Raw genomic sequence first — 21,462 nt, forward strand, 5'->3', positions numbered from 1 at the left:
GTGAAGTGCCTTTGCCTGAATCAGCGTATTTCCAAGGTCTAGGCTGTCTCTTCACCTCTGATCTTCTCATATACCATCTAGAAGAATTTGCTTTTATCTTTCTTGCTATGTAATCTCTAGGTTATATCTAAATTTAGGGGCACCTAGGTGGCTTGGTCGGTTAAGCGTCAGACTTTGGCTCAGGTCACGATCTCACGGTCCGTGAGTTCAAGCCCCGCGTCGGGCTCTGTGCTGACAGCTCAGAGCCTGGAGCCTGTTTCAGATTCTGTGTCTCCCTCTCTCTCTGCCCCTCCCCTGTTCATGCTCTGTCTCTCTCTGTCTCAAAAATAAATAAACGTTAAAAAAAAAAAAAATAAAAAAAAAATAAAGCCACATCCATAAATTACTTATTGAAAGTGTCTTCATAATGAAGTGTGGAGCACAGCATCTTAGTCTCCCTGGTAATTGATGCATTAATAGACCTAATACATGTGTAGCCTTTCTTTCTACCAGTAATATGTACAGGACTCAAGGAAATCATCAGGTGAATCCAAACAAAGGCTATTCTGTAAATGAAATGGACAATACTCTTCAAAAATGGCAGTGTCCTAAAAAGATATGGCAAAGGAACTATTCCTAGCTAAAATGAAATATAACCCCTGACGAATGCCACATGTGATTTTTGATTGCTGACAACTCCGGGAAATCACCAAAATGGCAAAGATGTGATTTTAAGTTGGGAAAACTACTTAGAAGAATCCAACTAGTAAATTATACTAAGTGGTAGAAGTGGAGAAGGTGGTTCTGGATGTACTTTGATGGTCATTAAAATTTGACTTTTTTAGATTAGGCAAGAAGCACATTTAGGATAATTGGTAAGATCCCTTAGGAAGGGAAACCACAAGTTTCTTTTGGAACCTATCAAGCAGTTGTCACCACAAAAGGGAGACTATTTGCAAAATAAAAAACCTTTTGTCTTTGAAGGTTGTTTGCACCATCAGTTTTACTGGTAGGAATTGAAATACTGCTCTAGGTGTTCAATATACAAGGGGTAGCTGAGGCAGTGTCTTTCCAAGCACTGCTCTAACCTGATGCCAAGGATAAATCTTTAATAAAAAGCCACCAGTTCTTAAGCGGTGCTTTAGAAGTCCTTGAGGGGCTTAGTATCACAATGATTAGGAGACTCCAGAAGCATTCAGTGGGCAAGGGCTGACAAAGGTGCTAAGTATCTTCCAATATGCCATAAAACAATCCTTCACAAAGAATTAATATAATCCCATAAGGTTCCCAAGTATTCATGTAGCTGAAAACTTGAGCCTAGAATTTATTTTTCAAATGAATCCCCAAAAGTGTTTACATGGGTGTTAGGAACACTTAATTTTCCAGGAATGTAGTGGTTGTATAAACAATCTACATTAGAACATCATATTGACTTAAGTATACACGAATTTCACTTCTAGATAATCACAAAATAAAAGGAGGTATTACACCTGATGAGGTCTAAGCCCATGTTCTTGAATGACATTCCTTTGGGCATGGTAGAGGGCAGTAATACATGAAAGGAGGGGGGAGTCTGCTGGAAGACCACTGGTTAGGAAATGAATCTTAACACTAATCAGTTCCTGATGTTATCAAACCACTGAAATCCTAGGGCTTACTCTTGGACATGCTTCTTGCAACCTGAAAATAGTAGCCCTAGTTTCGATGCTAGACAAAAAGATTGTTGAATGGCTTTAGGTCAGGGAATTGGGAAATACGATTCATGTCCTTTTCCTGAAGCTAAATCTCAGAACCTCACTTCTCATAAATAAGAGATCGAGATGCTTTTCATTTATTTTTAAAAATCCATAGTGGATCAAAAAAGCAATCCAGGATACAGGTGCCAGACACAGGCCAGAAGGTAGCTAGAAAAGTATGCCTTAGGAAAGTTAGGGAGCCCTATTACTACCTTTTTTAAAGCTGCACCTAACATCTATTTTCCCATTGATCTACCTTCTCCTACCCTACCTCCCAACATGGCACAGCTGGCTTGCCTTGCAAGGCCTCAGTTGAAGAATCCCTCATACACATAGGCTGGTTTAGCAGTTTCAACTGACTGGAAGGATCTCATCCCCATATGGTTTGAGAGGGCATTCCAGGTTTATGGGTAAGTACGTTCTTTATTGAGATGGTTTCACCTCTTGAAAATATGGCTACTAAAGCACAAAACAACAGTGTTTTTATAATGATCAGTAAATCATCTTCCCCTCCCTTTACATGCAGTTGAAAATTAACTAGGGACAGAGTACTGTGAACTTTGTATGGTTGGAATTCTCATTAAATGATCATTAGCTAATGGTTGCTGAATTTACATATTAAGGAAATTATATATAGAATACTGCAAAAACACAGTAAAAGACTGAAATTTGCCCATTTCTGCTCAGGAAGTTTCTTCACTCCCAAGCGTCATAATTTGACTCCAAAGTTTATTGGTATTACTGTTTCTCCTCCTTTTGATCTTCCTTTTGTTCCCCAGTGCCAGAACTTCCAGAGCCTTCTCGCTCAGATGCCATCTGTTAAGAAAATATTGGAGAGCAACTCATTTAAAGTGGACAGTTTGCTCTTTGATAAAAAAAGGGGGCATATCCTGCCTATTCTACTCTCCCTCCCTTCTTGTACTCTATTGATCGTTTCTGTGAGTCCCTCCCTTTGACTGCCATCACTGCCCCCTCCCAAAGCAGAGTCAAGAAAGCCAGAGTATTTCCAACTCCAATACTCCCAGTTCTATAAACGGCCATGTAGAGTGCCACCAGTGACAGTAACTAACAGCAGTTCTATTAAGATGGAGTTAGGCACAAATTCACTCAACAAAATGTCCTTGTACCTTTTTGTATGCCATTTCGAAGAGCTTCAGTGACGCTTGCTGAAGGGAAGATGCTGCCTGCCTTATGTTTTCTCCCGTTTCACTGTCTTTTCGAGCCAGAAGTTCCCTCATTTTGGAAATCTCTTCTTTTAGCTTGTTGCACTTAAAAACAAAACCAAACTCTCTGGGTTTCTTATCCCATTTTATGTAGAGTAATACTCAGAAACATTAAAAAACAAATTTCTATCCTTGACAGAACTCCTCTTTAAAAATGTATCTCAATTTCCTTATTTATCAAATGGCCCCAACTGATGTCTGTGTGAAAAATGTGAATAAAAAGCTTGAGAAACAAAAATACCACTAGATTCCTATCAAGATTCACACAGAAAAACAAACTTCATTGACACTGGTGATAATGCCTAACTTCTTGAACTATTTTAAGAGAGGACTCACTTCATCAGCAGGCAACTGGTCCTTGAATTCTTCCATTTTTGTTTCTGTGTCATGAATGATTCCTTCAGCCATATTAACTGCTTCAACTCGTTCCTAGGAGAAATTATAAATTTAGTATGAAGACTTCCCAACCAACCAATTAGAACATGCTGATACATAATTACAGAATAAAGACAAATTACTGTGGTCTGAAGTAGTCTAGGATGTCTGTAAGTGATTTTATCTTACTGTATAACACAAAAATTTTGATGTGGAAATGAGAGTAAGAAAAGCATTCCACACAAAAGTTAGGAACAAAAAGAGAGCAAGGACAAATTCAAAGACAGACTAGAAAATCAACAATACATGTCCAAACTCCCACTTTCACCTCCCAGTTGCAGAGGCAGAAAATAGTTACCTTCTTTCGTCGGTCTTCCTCAGCATACTTTTCTGCATTTTTAACCATATTTTCAATATCATCTTTGCTTAACCCACCAGAAGACTGGATCACAACTAGAATGAAATAAAAGCATCTTGTTACTTCCCAGATAAAATTATCTGCCTCTTTCTCTGTATTAAGAAAAAGAACACTCCTGGGGCACCTAATGGTTCAGCTGGTTAAGCATCCGACTCTTGATTTCCGATCAGGTCATAATGGAACAATTCATGACCTCGAGCCCCATGTCAGGCTCTGCACATTGGAGCTTGCACTCTCTCTCTCTCAAATAAACTCAAAAAACAGCAACAAAACCCCACCAAAACTTAAAAAAAATATTCCTGTTCAGAGTAGCCAATCTTGATGTATGATGATGAAGTATTATGTATATATATTACGAATAAGAAAAATACCATTGTCCTATAACAAACAGAAGGAAACCAAGGATCTGAAATCCACAAAGACCATTTGTTCTGCCTGCCTACCAAAACTTCAGCAATCCAGAAGCCCAGTGCTTGCCCATTTGTGGTAATAAATACATCTGTTAATGTGAATCTGATGACCAAGGAGAAAAGGGGCAAAAAGGACTCATTGCCTCCCCCAATCCCCCCGAGGCTGGGGGAAAACACATGCACAATCTAGAAGGTCTAGTTCTCAGAGGAACTTCAAGGTCCCTTGTCTCTTAGAGTCTGATAAATAAGAACACTTACTCTGCTGCTCACGTCCTGTGCCCTTATCTTTGGCTGAAACATGTACAATCCCATTGGCATCAATGTCAAATGTAACTTCAATCTGAGGAACTCCACGAGGGGCTGGGGGAATTCCAATCTAAAATAGAGAAATATGCAGCATTAAGTTCCTCTCACAAGAGGTCCAGTGCCCTATTTCCAAACCTATATATACAGTCTCTGGGTAAAGTAACTTGTTCCTGGGAGCAACAAACAATACTTAAAATGTATAAAAATACACATTTATAAATAAGAATAGTAGTTTCATTACTACCTGAAAGAACCAGGGCTTAAGCCAGTGAAGTTGGCTACAGCAAGTAACCATAATGACCATGTATACCTAAGGGACACGCTGAATGAGAGGAAAACTGTCCATCACTGTTCACTAAGAACCAATAAACAATGCTCACTAGGAGCCAATATCAAATGCCTTAAATTAATAATTGGGGAATTCTTCCTAACTAACATTCTATTTCCGTAGCTCTCATATTTATCAACTTCCTAAGGCATCAGGAACAAGCAAAACTTTCAGGAAAAACTGAAGCCATGGGTATCCAGTTGCAAAATTCATCTGTACACTGAACTAAGGTAACACAGACGAGGTCCCTGTGTTTTAGTTTTGGTAATGTTATTAAGAATTATAATTTAGTCCAAGTTTATAGAAAAAGCAAAGTACTGAGGATTCCTGATACCTACCAAAGTAAACTGTCCAAGAAGTTTGTTGTCTCCAGCCATCTCTCTCTCACCCTGACATACTTTAATCTCCACTTGAGTCTGACCATCAGCAGCTGTAGAAAACACCTAAGAGAGAAAAAAAACTCTGGGTTGGCAGTCTGTTTAGGCTACTCCCCTTAGAAAAGTGCAAGCCAAAGAAAGAAATTCCCATCTCAACACTTAAGAATCCCATGTTCAGAACAAAGGCTTTTGTTTTTGCAGGAGAATAGGATTAGTACAGCCAAAGGGTATACAGTAGCTATTGTTTCAGCTAAGCAAATGCACTAAACAAAGATGCAGCATTAGCAAAGGCGTCCTCAAAAGGAGCTAAAGAAAATGAGATGTTGAAACATGCTCATTTGAGGAAACAGGTCAGAGACATGACATGTATTGTATGCTCAGTCACAGGAAGTCACCACATAGTTTTCTTCAGAATGATGTATTGGCAATACATCACTGAACAAATAGCAAAAGCCATTAGCTATAACAGCTTTTCAGAAAAACAAATTGGGAAAGTCAGTAAACAATTCTGAATCTAAGACTAAGCAAGCCATTGTCCAGATAGCCCTGGCTTGGTATCTCAGCATCTCCATCATTCACCCATAAGACAAGCACCCTCCCCTAATCTTGGCCAGGCCATTCTTTTTATTGCCTTTGAGAACAGAAGAAAACAAGGAAATTAGTCCCAAACGATGAAGCTCCTTTTGGAAAGTTATTTTAATACGGTGAAGGACACCACTGATACCTTCCCTAAAATTACTGCTAGCTGACAGGTAAGGAGAACATATTCAGGAACCAACAAAAAAAGAGAACAAAAAGCAAGATTCTTAGCACCCACATTCACCTAGTATGGACTCAAAAACAAAAAGCAAAATGTCCTAGGAAAAACTAAAAAAAGTGGGTATAATCATGTCCCTCACAGAACCTATATTCTCTGTGACAACGGAGGAGTAGGTGACTCTTACCTGGCTTTTCTTGGTTGGAATAGTGGTGTTTCTGTTGATAAGTTTGGTAAAAACACCTCCCAGAGTCTCAATACCCAGAGACAGGGGAGTGACATCCAGGAGCAGCACATCTGTGACATCACCAGCTAACACACCTCCCTGAATGGCAGCTCCAATGGCCACAGCCTCATCAGGATTGACTGCTTTGCTTGGGGCTCGGCCAAAGAGATCTTGTACAGTCTGCTGAACCTAAGCCACCAAGAAAAAAGAACCCGTCACCCACTACCAAGGGCAGCTACCCTTGGGAAGGGTAAAAGAGCACATGTGTCCCAAGACCACAACAAATCTCAGGATAAGCTGCTTCAGATCCAAGAATGTTCACTCATGTTACTATTTCATATTTGAGTTCTTCTTAATGACCTCAGTGTGTCAAATACGGGCAACACTCATATCCTTTACTTGAGCATCAGTCATAGCCCTTTTTAAAAATTTTTTATTTATTTTTAGACAGCTCGACCAGGGTAGAGGAGCAGAGAGAGAATCTCAAGCAGGCTCCATGCTCAGCGTGGAGTATGAGGCGGGGCTCAATCCCACGACACTGGGATCATAACCTGAGCTGTAATCAAGAGTCAGACACAAAATGGACTGAGCCACCCACGCGTCCCATTTAGTCCTTTTAAATTTGAGAAGGAGCTGCGTAACTTTTATACTGGGTTTCCTATACGACATATTAAATTAGAAATACAGGCTGCAAGACATCAAGACTTAGATATAGTTCAATTCCCCTTCTACAGATCAACTAAAAACCACCTAAAAAGAGCAGTGCTAATTCAATAATTCAACATTGTTGCTAATGTGAGGCATGTTCTTCTCTCCAGCTTATTTTACTAATGTTAGAAAAAAGTGCTACTTAAACAGCATCTGGGGTAATTTGTTAACATAAAGATATTTTCCTGGTCCAAAGCCTCCATTTTTTTCTCCATGTTTACTCTGTGCAGATTTTCCTAAACCCATGAACTCCAAAGGAAATTACTATTCTATTCAAGCTATACAGCAAAAATGACACCTTCAACAGGTTGTGCTCAGTCATTAGTTTTCCACACACCTATCTTATCAGAATGATGTGTTGATAAATAATATGCATCATTGCACAAATCTCTGTTGAGGTGATGCAGTTAGAAACCCAAAATATTATGCTGTAAACACATGTATCCAAAACTGCATGTAGAGACTAGACAGTACCAAGGTTTTAAGCTATCTCTGATCTCCAACTTTGAGAAATACTTGGTTTATAAAAATATCCCAAGAATGAAGTTCAGGATCTTCCATGCTACCACCCAAAGACATTTTGCCCTTCCTGATCCTTTTTCTGAAACCCTTTTAAAAAGAGGCCACAAAAGACCTCTAGTGAGGGCATAAATTGCGTTCAAAGATCCCTTCAGGTCACTGTGGCAGAAAGGCCATGTACTCATGTTCCTACACAAATCATCTATCCAGAGAAAACATTATGTGCTTGCCCTCTCTGCTTTCCATGCCAAGGATTCCATGGGTCCATACCTTGGGCATCCTAGTCATGCCACCAACAAGAATCACTTCTCCTATGTCACTCTTGCTGACTTCTGCATCTTGCATGGCTTTTTGACATGGGGCAATTGTCCTCTTGATTAGATCTGTAACAATCCCTTCAAATTGAGCCCGGGTCAGCTTCATATTCAAATGCTTGGGTCCAGAAGCATCCATCGTAAGATATGGCAAATTGATGTCGGTCTGCAAAGGTAGCAGGGAAAGCAATACTGGTGACGTTTCTTTATTACTTCAATTAAAATAAGACCATACCCTCATGAGGAAGACTTTGAAAGCTATAGAGAGAGTAGACCCACTTTGAAGGAACAGCCACAAACACAATGACTCTTTAAGATTCAACTCCTGCTCAGGTCATGATCTCAGAGTTCAGGAGGTCGAGCCCTGCGCCTGGCTCTGTGCCTGGGATTCTCTCACTGCCCCTTGCTCATTTACACCACCCCTCCTCTTCAAAATTAAAAAGATTCACCTATGATCTTCCCAGAGGCAAAAATTTTAGAATCTGTTATCGACAATGAAGAATGAAATAGTGGGACACCTCAATGGCTGAGTCGGTTAAGTATCTATGGCCCTTAACTTTGGCTAAGGTCATAATCTCACAGTTTGTGGGTTCGAGCCCCATGCTGGCCTCTGCACTGACAGTGTGGAGCCTGCTTGAGATTCTCTCTGACCCTCCCCTGCTCACGCTTTCTCTCGCTCTCAAAATAAACTTAAAAATGTACACACACAAAAAGTAAGTCAGAAGCATGCTCTGAACCAAATAACTTGCCTCAAGCCAAGGCTTTCTAAGTTTCAGGAAGATGGTAAGGAAGCTACAGAAATACTAAAGATACCTACACCAGGAATGACTTTACTGCCATCACATTCATGGAAAGCAGCAAACGCTGCTATAGCCATACCATAATAAAGGTATCCTAATAGGGCCTACATTCAGACTATTTAGACTAACCAAACTCCTCACTAAACATGCTGAAACACGTCTCAACGTGGACCCTCAGGAACAAAATTGTACCTCCCCTCCAATTTCACATCAAAGCAAGGCTGAAGCAAGGCTGGCAGGAAACAGACTGAAAGGGAGCAAACCCATTACCATCTCTCATCAGGTAAACTACTTTTGGCATTTAAATGCTTAATAAATAGTGAACGAGTTAACACATCTTTTGTAGGAACAGTGCTGAGTATTGCTTTAATGAACACCATCCATCACTTCTCAGCCTTTTGGCTAAGATCAAGTGTAAAGAACACCACCGACGATTTCCTTCTTTCTTTGCAACATTATTAATAAACTAAATCAAAAACAATTAAATTATCTAAAGTAATGCAATCCAGGGGGTGCCTGGATGGCTCAGTTGCTTAAGCATCTGACTTCAGCTCAGGTCATGGTCTCAGCGTTCATGAGTTCCAGCCCCACATCAGGTGAGCTAGAGCCCTGCTTCGGGATTCTCTCTCTCTCCGCCCCTCACTCACTTGGGCTTTCTCAAAACAAAAAAAACAACGAAGCAAACTTTAAACCAATGAAATCCAACAGAACTTTCTGTGGCAATGGAAATGTTCTGTATTTGTGCTGTTCAATTCAGCAGCCACTAGCCACGTATGGCTCAGCATTTGAAATACAGGCAATACAACTGAGGAATGCAATTTTAAATTTTTATTTAATTGTAAAAGCCCACACACAGACATTGTATCAATGCAATTCTATATGCTGTATGTTAATGACAATCTGAACAATTCCAGGACTCTCAATCCTCAAAACCCAGTCACTAAGCTTTGTCGCTTCTCAAATTCAACACTACCTCTATTTCACTCCAGTCCAAGTCCTTCCTCTCACCACCACCTGACCATGCGCTACAGCCTCCCAATGTTCTCCCACTTCCACTCAGGCTACCTCTGCTACAGGACCCCTCCTGACCCCAAACAAATTTCCACTCCACCTCTGCCAGAGCACTTTTCACAAACCCATATCTGGCCATGTTACTGCCCTTAATTTAGGTTTTCACTAGGATGCCTGGGTGGCTCAGTAGGTGGATCATATGACTCTTGATCTTGGGGTTGTGGGTTTGAGCCCCACGTTGGGTGTAGGCACTACTTAAAAAAAAAAAAAAAAAAAAAGTTCTCACTGGTTTATATTCCCTCTTCTCAGAATAGACCCAGATCCCAAATCTATCAAGCCTCTACCCTCACGTTCTGCACTTACCCTGCCTATCTGCTCTTCGAACACACTAGCCTTTTCTCAGAGCCTCATACTTACTTGTCCTAGTATCTTTTCCTGATCCAACTCATCTCACCAAGCACTCCTTGTGAGGTCAAACACCTCTGTCAGCTTTCTCTTACAATTAGAAACCAAACTTTTGTTTTTTTACATTAGTAACTTACTATAGAATACTATTTATAACATGTCCTAAACACGTTTCAATTTAGTAATCCTCACAAATCAAAGAGAGAAACTGACACTATTATTCTCATTTTGTAGGTAAGAAAACAGAAATGTTAAATAATTTACCTAAGGCCACAGATAGTAAGTGATGAAATAGGACTTGAATCCCAGCAGTCTGCCTAGGGAGCCACTCTTAACCTATCACATTACTTCTGGTTTGACTGTTGTTAATCTCATGTCCTAATTAATACCTATCTCTCCACACCACACTGTAAACCCACAAAGGTAATGCTTCTAGGAATTTATTCTGGAGATTTATAATTACACATGCACAAATATTAATATACAAGAATGCTGAACAAACTTTGTTGTAATATCAAAATGCTGGAAAACAATCCAAACTCTACCAGTAAGATACAGTCACAGTAAAAACCAACTTCACCCTCCACAAACTGTCAACTCCTGGGACGAATTTTAAGCTGTCTTCTGGCATCCCATAGTTCAATTCTAATCCTAACCATTGTATGTTGCAAAGTTCTGCCACTCTGTATGACGGCAGGGATAAAGTAACACCATTAACACCATGGATAACTCTTGTATAACTTGTCATAGCTACTTTAAAAAACATTTTTTTAAGGGGCACTTGAGTGGCTCAGTCAGTTGTGTCCAAGTGTTGATTGTGGCTCAGGTCATGATCTTGTGGTTCTTGAGTATGAGCCTTTTATCGGGCTCTGCTCTGAAAGAAGCCTGCTTGGGATTCTCTCTTTGCCCCTCCCCTGCTTGCACTCTCTCAAAACAAATTGAAAGAAAAAAAAATTTTTTTAACGTTAAAAAAAAAAAAAAATCCAGGTTCAAAAGAAAAAAACCCAAAAAACAAAAACCAAGTTTTTCCACATTGGATCACTCAGTACGGGTGATCAAATCATCAACTCAAGGAGTGACATGCTCCGCTTTCCTGCTGCCACTTGAGAAACCAGAAACAAACTTGCCTTTCAACTTGTAAGTCTGACCAAAAACTACCATGCTTCATATAGTTCTCTTATTAATGCCTAAGGCAAAGTGAAGCTTCACCTCTCAGAACTGGAGCAACACAGCCTAACACTTAAACAGATGCTGAGCAACTCTAATGCTAACAGAAAGAAATGTGCCCAAGTGTATATACCCCAGCCTTCAGCCAGGTTTCATAGCTCACTCTGGATTGCTGATCCAAATAATTAAATGAGACAATTAGAGACTCACACAAAGACAAGTCTTAAGTGAAGACGTTAGCAATTATGAGAGAAACCTATTATTTCTAGGCTAGTGATTCCCATTTTGCACACTACTAAGTCTAGATTTTAAAATCAGAATCTTGGGGTGCCTGGGTGGCTCAGGTGGTTAAGCATCCGACTTCGGCTCAGGTAATTATCTCACAGTACGTGAATTCAAGCCCTACAACAGGCTCTGCGCTGACAGCTTGGAGCCTGGAGCCTGCTTCAGATTCTGTGTCTCCCTCTTTCTCTCTCTGCTCCTCCCATGCTTGTGTTCTGTGTTTCTCTCTCAAAAATCAATATGTCAAAAAAAATTTTTTTTAAATCAGTATCTTTAGGGGTACATGGGATAGTTCAGTAGGTTGAGTGTCCCACTTAGGCTTAGGTTGTATCTCATGGCTCATGGGTTCAAGCCCTGCATCTCATGATTTTGAGATCGATCCCATGTCGAGCTCTGCACTGAGTGTGGAGCCTGCATGGGATTCTCTCTCTCCCCCTCCTGTGCTTGTGTACTAAGAATAAACTTCTAAGAAAAACCAAAACCAAAACCAAACAAAAACACACTGTTCCTTTGTTCACGGACAGGCTTTTACTGCCACCTAGAAAACTAGAAAAGATTAGATAGAAATTGCACCAAGAATATGCTATTCAAATAAACTAAGGCTGGAAACATTAAGACTGTTGGGACTCATCCACATCCCACCTGCACAGATGAGGAGAGTTCACACTTAGCCTTCTCAGCAGCTTCCCGAACCCTCTGAAGTGCCATGTTGTCTTTGGTCAAATCAACCCCCGTCTACAAAATGAAAACACATAATACTAACGTTAATGAGGTGACGAATACTATTTAGATTACAACGATAAGGTATGATAACTTAAAGTAAAGCCCTGTCTTTATAAACAAACATGAATCACTCACTGGCCTTAAAAATCTGTAGGAAAAAGAAATCTTATTCTTCAAATTGTGTCTGGAGCCAGAGGGCTGATCTAATATTAGTTCTTTCGAGCCACTGGGTTCTGGATCCAAATAGGAGTGCCCAGAATTCCTCTTCCAATATTATACAGAGTACCATACCCTCTTCAACCTGTTGTGGATTCCCAAGCTAAAGCTACAACAACCAGAATGGTTCAGTCTACCCATGAAACTGAAACGCATGCTGTTCCATGTTCTATTAAGGGCAAAAAGTCATAAAGCAAATAGTCATCTGAATAAAGAAATTCTCACCATCCCAATGTCTACATAGGAACTATACTGGTAACCAACCTCTCTCTTGAACTCCCTCACAATGTGTCGTAGCAAGGCCTGGTCAAAGTCTTCACCACCTAAGAACGTGTCTCCATTGGTAGACTTCACCTCAAACACTCCTTTCTGAATTTCCAGGATAGAAATATCAAAAGTTCCACCACCTAAATCATATACAGCAATTCTAGAAAGACAAAAGAGGTGGTCTTAAGGGAGAACACCTATCACTAAGGTATAAATTTCAACAACCAAAGGAACATAAACCTGATCATTTTCCCTGTGGTATAGTTAATTATAAAATTGGATAACTGCCTAAGTGACAGGTATATGAACATGTGGCACGAATAGCTAACTGTAAAATATAGAGTTGAAATACATTTTAAAACTGGGGTGCCTGGGTGGCTCGGTTAAGCGTCCGACTTTGGCTCAAGTCATGATCTCAGGGTCTGTGAGTTCAAGCCCCGCGATGGACTCTGTGCTGACAGCTCAGAGCCTGGAGCCTGCTTCAGATTTTGTGTCTCCCTCTCTCTCTGTTCCTTCCCCGCTCCTGCGCACTCTCAAAAAACATAAACATTAAAAAAATAAAGCAAAATTGACGATATTCAATCACTTTTTTCCTAAAGTAGGTTCCATGCCCAGTGTTGGGCTTAAACTCACCCCCCCAAGATCAAGAGTCGCATGCCCAACCAAATGGTCCAGCCAGACATTCCCAAAACCATACTTTTGAACAAATACTTGCCAATATGCATGCTAAGGGGGGAAAAATGATCACAGCCCAGTACTTCCATAGGTGAAGTCCCACAAACCTAGGTGGAGTTTACTGCACAAACTTACATTTTATCTTCTGATTTGTCTAGACCATAAGCCAGAGCAGCAGCTGTAGGTTCATTTATTACCCGAAGCACGTTTAGTCCAGATATCTGGCCAGCATCTTTAGTGGCCTAAAAAAAAGAAAAAAGCACTTTCCACCCTGTGTCCTAAATATCATCAATACAGTCTTGATATTTTCAGAATGTCAAATGAACTCACCTGTCTCTGGGAGTCATTGAAATAAGCTGGAACTGTGATCACAGCATTTTTTGCTGTATGCCCCAAGTAATTTTCTAGAAAAGAATCAAAAAATGAAATACATTCATGACATTCTGTCCTATGAAACAGGTAAAAGAATTACTAATGTAGGGGCGCCTGGGTGGTTCAGACGGCTGAGCGTCCAACTTCGGCTCAGGTCATGATCTTGCGGTTCATGAGTTCGAGCCCCACGTCAGGCTCTGTGCTGACAGCTCAGAGCCTGGAGCCTGTTTCAGATTCTTTGTCTCCCTCTCTCTCTGCCCCTCTCCTGCTCACGCTCTGTCTCTCCTTCTCTCTCAAAAATAAATAAACATTAAAAAACAATTAAAAATAATAAAAAAAAAAGAATTACTAATGTAGCCTAACAACCTGGGTCGTCATCCTGGAGCCACAGACAGCGCTCATCTGTTTTTTTCGGCACGTGACCTAACACAGAGAAACCCTGTAGGAAAATGCTCCAATTAAATCAATGGTTGAAAACCCAAGATCTCACCCTTAACATTATAGTGAAGGTTCAGCAGCTATAACGACCTATTCTTAGACTTAAAATAGCCACGAATTTCTCCAAATACGAAGTTTTACCAAGAGAGCCAAAAGGTTAATATGTAGTCTTTCAGCTTTCAATACAGAACACCACTCCTCTATACTGGAGAAGATAAATAAGCCCTGTTAGGAAAACTTTGAGGACAAATTCAGTATGTAGGGAAAATGTGAAGAGTAACAAAGTTTTGCCAATCCTAGGTTTTCTGCATAATATTCACCCCAGACTCACACAAGGGATACTGGAGTATATAAGTTAGGAACCATCCAGTTCTTCAAACTTGACAGATAGGAACCAAACCTTCTCACCTGCAGTCTCTTTCATTTTCATCAACACAAATGCTCCAATCTGACTTGGAGAATAGAGTTTTCCGTGAGCTTCGACCCAGGCATCTCCATTGGAGGCACGGACAATTTTAAAGGGCACATTTTTACTGAAAGACACAAAAATTTTATTTGATAAAAATGTGCCAGTGCAACCTACCATGACAAGGCTACCATATACCATGAATGTCCATCTTTCATCCCAAGAGATCCATGGCCAAAAAATGACGACTTAAGAAATCCATTTAATGAAAACGTTTAGAAAGCAAGCATTAACATCTAAAAACATCCTGGTTACACCTGAAGATTCTTTCCACCAAACTAAACATTTGTGCCCCTGCTTTGGAAATTATTAAGGGTTACCAATGACCCAGCAAGTCCATTACTAGGAACCTACCAAGAAAAAAAGAAATGAAAACACATCCTTACAAAAACCTGTACATGAATTTATAACAGTATCCTTTAAGTTTATTTATTCTTTTCAGTAATCTCCACACCCAAGATAGAGCTTGAACCCACAATCCCAAGATCAAGAGTTGCATGCTCTTCTGAGTCAGCTGGGTACCCCGATGGTAGTATTGTTAATAGCCCTCAAGGGGCGCCTGGGTGGCGCAGTCGGTTGAGCGTCCGACTTCAGCCAGGTCACGATCTCGCGGTCTGAGAGTTCGAGCCCCGCGTTAGGCTCTGGGCGGATGGCTCGGAGCCTGGAGCCTGTTTCCGATTCTGTGTCTCCCTCTCTCTCTGCCCCTCCCCCGTTCATGCTCTGTCTCTCTCTGTCCCAAAAATAAATTTAAAAAGTTGAAAAAAAAAAAATAGCCCTCAAATGCTCATTAACTGACAAACAAAATGCTGTATACAAATGACCCTTAACAGAGGTTCTAACTCCACCAGTCCACTAATATGTGGATATTTTTGCATCTATATAAAGTGTTATAAACATACTTCCTCTTCCTTATGATTTTTCTCTAATGTACTTTGTTGTAATATGATAAATAACATACACAACACACAAAATGAGTGTTAATTAACTCCTTATGTCATCAGTAAGGCTCTGGTCAACAGTAGGCTTTTAGTTGCTAAGTTTCTGGGAAGTCAGAAGTTATACACAGATGTTCAACTGCATAAAAGGTTGGCACCACTATCTCCTGTGTTGTTCAAGGATCAACTGTATGTTCATACAAGTTGATGGCCATGAAAAGGAATAAAGCAGGGATAGGTGTCTTAGCACGGAAAGACTCTGAAAACAGCTGATTGGCACATGATGTGGCCTTATGAATTTAACACCAATTTACAAGGTTCAAAAATGACTAGCCAAATCTTCGTGTCACGTCAATACATGGAAAAGACCTAATATGTGAAGGCAGAAGCTAATGTTTTTGAAGGAGGTATCCTTTCAGTAGGGCAGGACATGCCTCTAGGGACAATATGTACAATTACTAAGGTCAGATGCTCCAGGGATTTTGCTGAAACCATTCCTATGTGTGGCCTCTGGAAATAACTATGCTCTTCCTATTACTTACATGTCTTTCTGTACTTCAGGGTCATCATATCGCCGGCCAATGAGACGCTTGGTGGCATAGAATGTGTTGTTTGGGTTGGTGACAGCCTGTCGCTTGGCTGGCATGCCAACAAGTCGCTCACCATCTGCTGTAAAGGCCACAACTGAAGGGGTGGTTCTGGCACCTTCAGCATTCTCTAGCACCTAAAACTCCCAAAGTAAGACAAAGAATGAGGTTCTAGTCACCACTTTTTTTTTTTTTTATCAATCATTTAAAGACATAAAACTGCTGCCAAATCACAAAACACACGTTCAAGTACAGCACTAATAACCATGCTTTTCTGCTCTGTGAATGCTGATATAGCAAGTACCTACTACTGGAGACAGATGTAGACGTTTAAAGTATTTTTAGTCCTTCACTTTGAAACAAGTTACAACTAAAAACAAAAAAATGGAAAGATAATATAAATCACACCTTTCATACTAAGATATTGAAACCAGATCATCCTTCTTTCCATATGGGGGAATTAAATCTACTTCTAAATTTTTTTGTGCTGGTTACAAGTTTCATGCATAGGTAAAAGAAACTGCCAAGAAACCATTCAGAAATCCCAACTCTAAATCTTGAGAAGAACCCAGTGGGAATAAACTGTTTTGTGAACTAAGGAGGTCCTTCAGGGGGAACAACCTCTACCATAGCAAGAGCTTCTAAGATGCAGCCTATGTGTTATGTGGAGCTTCACTTGCTTCTAGACTCTTCCTGTACCTCTAACCATGGTTCAACTGACTTACAGAAATGTAGGACTCTGATTACGGAAATAATCAACAATGCAAGTCATAGCAATTGGTGCTAATAGTAACTTAATAGTCTTTATACTAGGACACATTTAAATCCTGATAAGTCAAATCCATTCACTTTACAGCACACTGCAAGTAAGCATAAAAGTTCACCTCAAAACAATCTTAAGAACTTAAATGCAGCTTTTAAAATACCCCTTATCTAAGCCACAGGGCAGAGAAAGCCAGATAGACTACTGACTACTAATATACGATCCAGAACTTCCAACAGTGCTCACCTTTGCTTGTTTACCTTCCATAACTGCCACACAAGAGTTGGTAGTGCCCAAATCAATACCAACAACTGCTCCCTTGATTGCTTCTGATCTGCAACACATATAAAATAATGCTATGGTTATTTTTACCATAAGAGTGGTTTCCAGAATGGTTGCAAAAATAAATAATACTTGATATTGTGGGAATAATGGCATACTACAGAATCATTCCAATTTTAGTGTATGTGCTGCCGAAGCGAGCATGGCACACTACAGAATCTATAAATTAAAGCAGAAACATCACTTTTTTCTCAGTGTAAGAGTTAGTCACAAATTTAGAGACCATCACTGTAGGGTTTAACATTTATTATCTCTTACAGAAAAATGAAGTTAGACTTACGCATAGTCCCGCCTTGAAACAATTCTAAAAGCCTCATGACTAAGGCCATTCCAGCCATCCTAAAAAAAAAAAAAAAAAAAAAAAAAATCAACCAACATGAAAACCAGAGCCTGTTCCCATTATTCTTCTGAAGAATACGAAGTTTCATTCTGGTAACGGTATATGTAAAACAAACGTAAAACAAGATCTTACGTATAAAAGATACTGTGCCACTTAAACACCAAACAAATTTAATCAGGTATGAAATTTCCAAAGGACCCAGGAGAAAAAAGTACACATAAAATTGTCTTGAATTACATTGTAACAGGGTTCCTCAACCTTGGCCCTATGGATTTCTGAACCAAATCTGTTGTGGGGCACTGTTCTGTTTACTGTAGGACTTTTAGCAGCGTCCTGTGCCTCTCCTGCTAGAAGCCAGGAGGTTCCCCAAGGTGTAAAAAATTATCTCCAGATATTACCAAATATACCCTCAGGAGGCAAAACTGTTCCTGGTTGAGAATCACCAGTACAAAACACTATTCAGATATTTCTTAATTTCACTGTCAGCAGCAGTGTACAGGTACCAAAGCCCCACGTAGGTGTGTATTGTAGCTCCAGATTTAAATCATTCAGAAACATTTCCAGAGTTTGCCAAGCAAATGATTTAAGGGGACTAGGACTGGCAATCTTGGACAGTCAGTTTAAAGAAAAAAATTCAGAAGTTGCCTTCAACCAGGATCAAATCTAATCTCAGGATACTTCCAAGTCTTCTTTTTAACCCCATGCTGAGTGCAGAGACACAGTTCCCACTCTCCAAAGATATGTTTGGATAATGAGCAACCACTCCATTGTTGGTACGTGGAAATAACAAATAGTACAACCAACCGTACGCCAAAGACTCTTAGAGAACTACATACAAATGTTCCTAAGCAAGAAAATCTGCACGTAACTTCTGATTTACTGAGATGGCTTTTCATCCTCCTTTTCATGATAACGGGGTCCTTGCACACGCTGTATTTTAGAGGAGGCGAACATTCGTCCTTCGACTTGTATATGTAAGTAATGGCTAAAATATCGGTTCCCTCCCAACTAAAATTGCGTCCCTCGCCCCAAAGGCCAAACCCGTCCAATCAGCAAGTGAACGGGCCGTCAGGACCACTACCCGTTACTTCCTAGAATAAAACTATTCTCTCGCAAGAGGTGTGACTCAGCAGAGCCCGAGACATGGAAGGAGAAAACCCTGAGTTAGGTCCTGAATCCGTAACAGAGATTACTCAAGGCCAGTTACCTTCTCCCCATCCTGATCTCTGCTGCACAATTCTGTCCCCGAACGGCTAGGCCTGCCGTAGCAGGTCAAGGCCGTGAGCCCCCCCGGAGGAGGCCCAGCAGTCCCTCACCTTGTGGCGGGCGGCTGTGGGGCCCCGGGAGACCGCGGCGCCGACAAGACGAGCTGCTGCGGCCCGGCTGGCACTTATCATGGCGGCTAGACGGTGGAAGTATGAAGCAGCAAATGCGCTCGGACGGCCGGAGCAGCGCGGCGCAGTAGCGGTAGCGCTTCTGGAAACCTCCAACCACGTGGGGTGGGGGGTGGGGGCTAGTTGCTGACGCCTGGAGGACCACTCTTCCGCTGAAGCGTCGCCCGGGTTGCCTGACCAGAGAGTATGGGACCCCTGCTCCCTGAGTTAGAGCACATGGCTAATACGCATCGCAGCAGGATGGTTGGAAAAAGCATGACCTTTCGTTCCGGCTGCAGCAGGTCTGGCCTCAGTAAGTGGCGAGACGACTAAGAGAGGTTTAAAGGCAGCACTTTGGGCAGCCCCGGTCCTCGAAAACAGGAAAGACTCAAGGTCACACGGATAAATTGCGAACCGATTACAGAGGCCTTGCGTCAGTTGCGTGAGAGGAGGAGCCTGCTGCGCCTGCGCAGCCAGCATCCTGCCGCACGCCTAAGGCGCATGTGCGCAGGGCGTGGTGGAAACCGAGGTACTACAGCACTCATTGGATGCTTCAGCGCACGTGAGTTCGGCTCAGATTGTATCCCGGGGCGAGCGCGGGCGCGTGCACCATCCGCTAGGGTGGTCGTTTTCCGCACTCTAATTTTTTGAGTAACGGCGCCATCTTATCCTGGGCGTTTGTTCATTGAAAATCTGTGGCTCAGAGCAGATTTGTTGGTCTGCTCCGTCTGTTGTTCGTCTTTTGGTTACCTGTTGGCCGTCATTTGAACTACATCTGGATGTGCAGATCTCAAATTCATGCCGTTTACCACGGGGATCTCTGGTTTTGAGCTACTAACGCAGCCTTTCGTTCAGAGAATTGGGTTGAATTGAGCTAATTATCGTTCAGACCCTCAAAATAAAAAAATACTTGACCTTAGGTTCTTTGCCTGCGCCCCCGTCCCGCCCTCCCCTCGCCGCCTCTGCTGTGCTAGGCCTCAGTGAAGCTCCTCAATCCCGTCTCAAACCTGCTGGTTTCCAGGAACAGAAACTGTGGGCTCTGTAACAAGATGTCAGTGGCCACTGCACCGTGATCAGTTTCAGTTTTGCAAAGAGGTAGGAGTCTGATGAAACAAACAGGTACTGGAGTGCCTACCATGTGTCAAACACTGTTTTAAGTGGTGGAAATATAGTGAAAGCAAAACGTGAATTCACTAATGAGTTGACAGTGTCCTTGATTTTGAAGATGAAGCAACTTGGCTTTTAAGTCCTATTTCGAAGGAGGTGCTTTCCTCTTAGGCTATCACAGCTGTGTGAGGAATTGTGAAGGAAATGTCGGGGGAAGTTTGGGAGAGAAAGAAGATAACTAAAGAGTGTACATTGTGAGGAGGATGGAAGTGGGAGTGAGAAACAGAAAAGGCAAACATAACATTGGTCATAACAGACGAAACATTGTAATAAAAGTCACACTCTTATCTGAGTCTTAACTATTATTTTTTAATTGTTACTAGTCTGCTTAATACTCTCATTTCTTTGGTTTTTTTAATTCCCTGAGAGGTAGACTTTTGACCCCTGTTGGTAGGGATTTGTATTCTAAAACAATATATGATGGAAAAGAATTTAGATGATGTGGAAAATGCTGGGGTTTGGAGCTAACGCCCAAGAGAGAGTTATTGAGATGTTTTCGGTGCATAAAGGTTTTATCAAAGCACAGGGACAGGACTCGTGGGCAGAAAGAGCTGCACTGGTGTTGTGAAGGGTGACTGATGATATACTTGGGAGTTGGGGAAAGCAAAGACCGGGGAAGTTTCCAAAAGGATTTTTGTGTGCTAAAGATTCACAGGATCCTGGAGGCCCAGCTATCGTCAAGCTAAGATTGCTTTCCTCTCTAGTAAAGCATTAACATTAAGACAGTTGGGAGTTCCTGGAGGAATGTCATATTCTGTCTGTTGCAAATATTTGCCGGTGAGCTGCGGGTTAGAAGGAAACTTAATTTTATCTACATTTTTCTGGTTTTGTTCCCCACATCAGTAGAGGGGAAGGAGGAATGGTATTAAACATTGAAACAAAGTAGTAATTGATAATTTTGCATCTTTGTGTTGTGTACGTCGGGGAGGGAAGCGTTCAAGTGCAATAATTGGAGTAACTATAGTCTCCTCTCTTCCTTCTTTTATCAACTGGTTCTCTTAAGAGTTTGTTGTTGTTATTGTTGTTGTTGTTGTTGTTGTTGTTGTTGCATATTTCTAAAGTCCACAGAGTATTAATCAAAAGAATCCTGGAATCAAATGGTGTTATCTTTAGGGTTTCTGAGACAATGTTACTGTGGATGATTGAGGTTCCTGGTGGTGTCCCCAAGAGCCTGGCAAATATTTTCCATGACCACAAGGGGGATGTGGTAAGCTCTAGATACTCAAAGCTAGAGCCTGAGAATGGGGCTGTATTGTATTTGCCAGTGTGAAGGACAGGTTTCTGGACTGCTTGCAAATTAACACGGCCTATAGCCTGAAGGCTTGAAGAAATGAGCCTGAGTCTAAAAAGAAATAGGATGCAAATGAATAAGAATGGACAGTTAGATCCACAGCCAGGTGATATAATTCTTCACCATACAACACAGTACTGTATTTCATTTCTCTGCTGTCATCTCA

General features: G+C 41.2%; 1 protein-coding gene, 1 long non-coding RNA gene and 2 other non-coding genes across 4 annotated transcripts in view; 1 reads left to right on the top strand and 3 right to left on the bottom strand.

Moving 5' to 3' along the window:
* The window catches only part of LOC113604468 (uncharacterized), an 86,531-nt gene that overhangs the window by 9,939 nt on the left and 55,130 nt on the right, over positions 1-21,462 (top strand). The gene's annotated exons all lie outside the window — the stretch shown is intronic.
* On the bottom strand, positions 1,788-18,975 carry HSPA9 (heat shock protein family A (Hsp70) member 9). Its single transcript, XM_027076583.2, has 17 exons — positions 18,782-18,975; positions 17,406-17,464; positions 17,030-17,117; positions 15,976-16,157; positions 14,441-14,565; positions 13,553-13,626; positions 13,358-13,464; positions 12,545-12,707; positions 11,984-12,076; positions 7,633-7,842; positions 6,097-6,324; positions 5,114-5,218; positions 4,400-4,517; positions 3,672-3,766; positions 3,275-3,367; positions 2,843-2,983; positions 1,788-2,531 (listed from the first exon to the last, which is right to left on the bottom strand). The coding sequence occupies exons 1-17, from the start codon at positions 18,860-18,862 to the stop codon at positions 2,454-2,456; spliced, it is 2,040 nt and encodes a 679-aa protein (XP_026932384.1). The 5' UTR covers positions 18,863-18,975; the 3' UTR covers positions 1,788-2,453.
* Positions 5,525-5,593, bottom strand: LOC113604604 (small nucleolar RNA SNORD63). The gene has a single exon (XR_003426578.1). It is a non-coding gene; the product is annotated as a small nucleolar RNA SNORD63 (small nucleolar RNA).
* On the bottom strand, positions 7,153-7,227 carry LOC113604603 (small nucleolar RNA SNORD63). The gene has a single exon (XR_003426577.1). It is a non-coding gene; the product is annotated as a small nucleolar RNA SNORD63 (small nucleolar RNA).

Source organism: Acinonyx jubatus, chromosome A1 (genome assembly GCF_027475565.1).
Source record: "Acinonyx jubatus isolate Ajub_Pintada_27869175 chromosome A1, VMU_Ajub_asm_v1.0, whole genome shotgun sequence".
Taxonomy (NCBI): Eukaryota; Metazoa; Chordata; class Mammalia; order Carnivora; family Felidae; genus Acinonyx; species Acinonyx jubatus.